At 45.1% G+C, this 6,000-nt stretch overlaps 1 protein-coding gene across 2 annotated transcripts in view; it reads right to left on the bottom strand.

Annotated features, from left to right (window-relative positions):
- MAP2K3 (mitogen-activated protein kinase kinase 3) overlaps window positions 1-6,000 on the bottom strand; it is a 78,750-nt gene that overhangs the window by 5,059 nt on the left and 67,691 nt on the right. For both annotated transcript variants that reach the window (XM_007498453.3, XM_007498452.3), the window contains exons 10-11: window positions 3,022-3,161; window positions 1,653-1,698 (exon numbers count right to left, since the gene is read on the bottom strand). In XM_007498453.3, the coding sequence (XP_007498515.1) occupies window positions 1,653-1,698; window positions 3,022-3,161 (186 nt within the window). The remainder of the gene's footprint in view (window positions 1-1,652; window positions 1,699-3,021; window positions 3,162-6,000) is intronic.

Below are 6,000 nucleotides of genomic sequence, written 5' to 3'. Positions count from 1 at the left end.
TTCAACGGCTTGCCATGGGCTCATACGCTTGGTTATAGGATGAGGCTAAGATCTGAACTCAAGTTTTCTGACTCCAGCATTCTTTTCCATCCCTAGAAGAATAACTTGTGGCTAAACTGATCTTAGGGTTTCTGCAGATCTGAGCAATCCCCTTCAATTTGACCCAGGCCAGAACGTCATCCTCTTGGGTAATACAAAACCTAAATGGGACAAACATCTTTCAGAAAGCAAGTCAGTTCCCCGAGTCCTCCTTCCTATAGTACCCTCAATTCAAGTACACAACCCACAACCCACAAACTAATCTTGGACAGTAGGAAAAAGGCAGAGAGGCACCATTTTCCAAGATGTAGCCATCTTTGAGTAGAGTTCCAATTGGCATCATTCTAGCTCTGAGCACCACCGACCACAGGAACCCTGGCCCAATGGCAGCCCGTCTCTAATAGTCAGCTATGCCAGAAGTAGACCAGAGGAGAGGGCTTTTTCATCCTCTGCCTAAAACCAGAACTGAATTCAGCCTGGTGCTGACTCATGCCAGGAGGCAACCTGGTAGCCAACCAACTACTATTTTTTTTAATCCTTACTTTCCAACCTTTTTTTTTTAACTCTTATCTTCCATCTTAGAATCAATACATCATATTGGTTCCAAGGCAGAAGAGTGGTAAGGGCTGGGCAATGGGGGGTGAAGTGACTTGCCAGGAAGTGTCTAAATCCAGATTTGAACCCAGGACCTCTCACCTCCAGGCCTGGCTCTCCATCCACTGAGCCACCCAATTGTCCCACCTTACTTTCCATCTTAATGGAGGGAATAGCCTAACCAACTTCTCTTGAGGCCCAGACTGTGGTATATGAATTTTCCCCGAAGGCTTATGCAAGCTCCACATGGACTTGAGGAAAATCACTGAGTCACCAAGCATGCCTCCTCCTGTCCAGGCCATTTTCCACCCAGAGCTAATTAAAGCTTTGGGCTTTCCAGCCCTATGCCTGCTGACTTCCCAGCTCTGGTGAAGTCAACAGCCAAATTTTCCCAAAGGAGGCCTCTGAAAGAGGTGTGCTTCCCCTGTCACCTACAGCTAAGGGCAGGTTGCTAAACTAAACTTTATCAAAAGGAACTAGAGCAGCTGGGTGGTTCAGTGGACAGAGAGCCAGGCCTAGAGACAGGAGATGAAGTCCTGGGTCCAAATCTGACCTCAGATACTTCCCAGCTGTGTGACCCTGGGCAAGTCACTTCACCCCCATTGCCTAGCCAGCCACTCTTCTACCTTGGAACCAGTACATACTATTGACTCCAAATTGGAAGGTAAAGGTTTTAAAAAAGAGAGAGAAAGAAAAAAACCCTCCTCTTAAAATGGGGAAGGAGGAGGTATATACTTGCAAATGAAGGTGAAAAAAAAATCCAAAAGACATCCATAAAAAAATTGAGGAATGTAAAAGAAATTTGCTCACTCATCCCCATTCTACCCTATCACCATTACCCAGACCAAAACAGTTCCTTTAACCTGGCTGGCAAACACATTCTGAGTTGGCTGGTCTTCCTGCACCTCAGCAATGGGGCAGTCACTGCCTCTGACATCCGGGGTGATGGCCATCTGGCCCGTTCTTTACACTTCCAAAGTATTGCTTTGGGGTCCAGAAGACCATTGCCAGGTACTCACCATTAGCTGCAGATAACTCATTCGCTCTGCAGGATTCTTCCTCAAGCTACAAAGGAAAGCAGAACAGACATGAACCCTCTGAGCGGGGTGGAGAGCAGCAGCTCACACGTTCTTCAGCCCTTCAAAACCCGGCCCCAAGTGCCCAGGGAAGGAAACCCAGAATGATTTTGTCCCCTTACGCAGGCCAAGAAGAAAGTCGCCTGCTAGGAATCAGAGCTGATGCTGGAGCACCCAGGCTGGGACCATTAGCAGGGACGGAGCTTAGCGTTGAGCAAACCCAATAGGCACCCTGGGATACCCCCCTCCAATGATCCAACAAGGCTGACATTGGGTCTTTGCTTGATCTAGCTTGAAACCAGACTTGCACAGTACTTCCTGCATTAAATCTACCATGATGGGCAAAGTTGCGATGTGGAAGGGATTCCTCTAACACTATGTTACTAACTGCCCTGCCCATCTGTTGAACTTCAAATTTATGAAAGACTGTCATGCAGACGAAAGAGCAGGCTTGTTTTATGGCTCTGGGGGCCTGAGAAAAAGTATGTGTCAGGGAGGGAGATTTCCATAGTATCAGCAAATCAGGGTTGAAGGGTCCATAAAAGCTATCAAGTCCATTCCCATCCCCACCCTCTCATTTTATAGATAAGGAACCCAGACACAGAAATATTAAGTGACTCACTCAGAGTCAAACAGGTAGTGTCTAAGGCAGGATTTGAAACCAGATCTTCCTGAGTCCACTGATCCAGTGCCCTATTTAATATGCCAATAATTCCCATTTTATGGTTTGAGAATCCCTTGGAGGGTTTATGCTAAAAAAATTTTTAATAGCACCTTAAGCAGCAAATCATTTCAGAATATTTTAAGTAATTCAATCATCCTTTTCTGAAAGGGGTTTACAGAACAAAATAATGATGTTATTGGACTGTACCTCAATACAAAGATGAATGTCTCTAAAGGCACAAACAGAATAGGCAGCCTTGGGAAGGCCATCGGTGGAAGAGTTTAAGCTCAGGTTGGCTGACATCTACTCCTCCTACAGATCTCTAAGGTCCTTTCCAAGGGCTGTCTCTGAGTCTTCACTAAAGTAGTTATAAAGGAGGCTCCTTGCCCACACTCACCCCCAGGACCACCACTACTCTAAGACAAGCAGATGGCCTTGATAAATGATGGTCCCTGTAAGCCTTGCTGGAAGAACCTTAAACACACAGCTAAAAGACTCTAGAAATTTAGCCAGCCTCATGGGGAAAGAGCAAAGACCTCTCTTCCTCCAAGAGAAAGATTTTACCTAAACCTCAGCTTGCAAAAAGCCATTCCCCAACCTCCCCCCCCTCCATCCACCGCTGCCACCACCACCACCACCAAGACTCACCACTGAGCTGTGAAGTCCACAAACTCGGGAGAGAAGCGGTCAGCAGGAAGCTGGGGAGAAGGTTCTTCTACCACCTGTTTCAGCTGCTGGAATGGGGTCCCCCATGACTCATACGGAAACCGAAGAATGGCCATCTCAATCTGGAGTCCAAGGAAGATGATCTTTCATTAATCATTGTCCCTCACCCTTCCAAAATCCCACCTGAACCATACCTCACCCAGTTGTGTACCATGAGAAGGGACAAGGTCAAAATATTGGTCTCATTCTCCTGGGCAATCAGAGAAAAACTTAGGTCCCCAAGACCCAGAAAGCTGAAGCAGAAGGAGGTCAGATTCTCCATTTTCCCCTTGACAGTATCTGGTCCAGTGAAATGGGCTCAAAACCAGAATTCCTCTTGCTGGGGCTTATAGCTAAGCTGATAAACATTCTTACCTGAAGAAGGAAAAGTCACCAGAAATGGAGGTCCACATACATAAACACCACACAGACAGGCCCGTGGCCACAGCAGTGCCTTGCCTTATGTCCTAATGCTATAGGATGAACTCTCGTAGGGTCACGAGGGTCTGGACACAATGAGCTCAACTTGGGATGGAAATCAGAGGGAAGAAATCAGCTCAGATGTGGACCTACTACTTGGCCATTAAGCCACTGAGGTTAGGTAAGGAATATCTGGTCATGGCAGATTTCATTTAGGAACTGGGGTTTTAAATTTGTTTAGCTCTCTTCTACCAGGTTTGGTACTCCATCAGACTGGATAGAGAGGGAGGGCAGGTCATTAAAATTTTATACATACATAAATATACATGGAATGGAGGGGGAGAAATTCTTTAGATGAGGAGGGTAGCTTTTGACTTAAAAATTAAAAAGGGGGGCAGCTGGGTGGCTCAGTGGATTGAGATCCAGGCCTAGAGACAGGAGGTCCTAGGTTCAAATATGGCCTCAGATATTTCCCAGCTGTGTGACTTTGGACAAGTCACTTAACCCCCATTGCCTAGCCCTTACCACTCTTTTGCCTTGGAGCCAATGCACAGTATTTATTCCAAGATGAGAGGTAAAGGAGAAAAGAAAGGAGAAAAGAAAGGAGAAAGGAAAGGAAAGGAAAGGAAAGGAGAAAGGAAAGGAAAGGAAAGGAAAGGAAAGGAAAGGAAAGGAAAGGAAAGGAAAGGAAAGGAAAGGAAAGGAAAGGAAAGGAAAGGAAAGGAAAGGAAAGGAAAGGAAAGGAAAGGAAAGGAAAGGAAAGGAAAGGAAAGGAAGAAATACATGATCCAAGAAGTGTCCCATTCCTATTCATACTCAATTATATACCATACAGAGAGATACAGTAAATAGAGATTATTTTCACAGTCTGCTGAATTATTTTTGAAACTTAAGAAGCCACAGCAATTTCATTAAGTGAAGGTCATCTATGTCAAAGGGCAATTGTTAATCAGCTTAAGCCTTTGACTTGAACTGCCATTAATGTGAAAACATCAACTTGTCCTTGAACTATATTAGACGACACAAGAGATGAAAGCCAGAGAATTTTAAAATTCCACTGCAGCTGTTACTGAAAGGCACAACCGAATAATGGGCTCAAGAGACTCTAGTTCAAACAAATGACTAGAACTGGAAATAAAAGGGTAAACATGCTCTTCATTAATGAATTTGCCAATTCCTCACTGACATTAGCCCAAACTCCATGTTTAAACCAGACACGTTATGTGTTTATAATTTATGTAAATCTAGAATTGTACATGTAACATATAATTAGGGTATGTGTACACACATATATACGTGTGTGTACACATATGTATGTGTACATCTCTTTCAGATAAGAGAACTTAATTCAGGCTTACTATTTTGGACATAGAGGCCATTCCTCTAACTAAGGTGGTTTGCCCCTACAGAAGCTGAAACGAAAGTGGTTTCCTCAGAAATCAATGGTGCAAACAAACAAAATGTCAAAATTACTCAAAAGTAAGTGGCTAGATGGCTCAGTGGAGAGAACATCAGGTTTGGAATTGGGAGGTCCTTGGTTCAAATCTGGCCTCAGATGCTTCCTAGCTTGTGACCCTGGGCAAGTCACTTAACTCCATTTGCCTAGCCTCTCAGAATTGTTAACAAGACAGAAAATAAGGATTTTTTTAAGCACATAGTAGATGCTTAATGAATACTTGCTGACTGATCAAAAGCAAGAAGGTACTAAAGAATTTGAATAACATTTTTGCAGTTACAAAAATCTTGCTCATCAATACACACATACCTAGACAGAGACAGACAGACAGACAGACAGACAGACAGACAGACACACACACACACACACACACACACACATCCCTACACCTAGCATTGCAATCATTAGGATCCCTCGGAAGAACAAAGGGCTTAGACTATCTAAGAGCCCCTCCTAACCTCTACAGAATTTATTTCCAGGAAGGACACTTAGCAGTTTCTCCCTTTAGAGCAGTCCAAATAAGGTGGTTCTGGCCCTTTGCCTCTCCCTCTCTTTCACCCTCACTCAGGCAGGGGGAAGGAGGGTGAGGCTGCACTAGGACACATGTGGCACTCTGGCTGAAAACCTAGAAACAGCCTCAAAAGCAGCCACAAGGGGGCAGCCTTAAGCACTGGCTTCCCCAGTAAGAAGCAGCTGGGGTTCCTACAAGGCAATCTAGTCTGCCTGGTTCTTCAGGGACTAATGTAAGGCACTTCCTGTACCGGGGGAGGGAATGGAAGGTGCCCGTGAGCTCACTGTTTTGGACTGAAAGCAGAGTCACGAGGGTGGAGAAATTCTGGAGAACTCAGCCAGAAGGCATGAAAACTTTTGGGGGTGGAGGGGGGTGGTGACAGTGATCCCAACAAACAATGCCAGGGAAGGGTCTGGGGGAAATCCACTGGACAAATAAAACATCTGCCTGAAAGGCCCTTGGGAGAAACACAAATGCATTCCCTCTATCTTAGCCCAGCAAAGTGGAGGAAAGGGGAAGTGAGTCAATGCCAAAG

The sequence above is a fragment of the Monodelphis domestica genome, chromosome 7 (genome assembly GCF_027887165.1).
Source record: "Monodelphis domestica isolate mMonDom1 chromosome 7, mMonDom1.pri, whole genome shotgun sequence".
NCBI lineage: Eukaryota > Metazoa > Chordata > Mammalia > Didelphimorphia > Didelphidae > Monodelphis > Monodelphis domestica.
The sequence above is the reverse complement of the archived record's forward strand: the minus strand, read 5'-3'. Positions and strand labels throughout refer to the sequence as shown.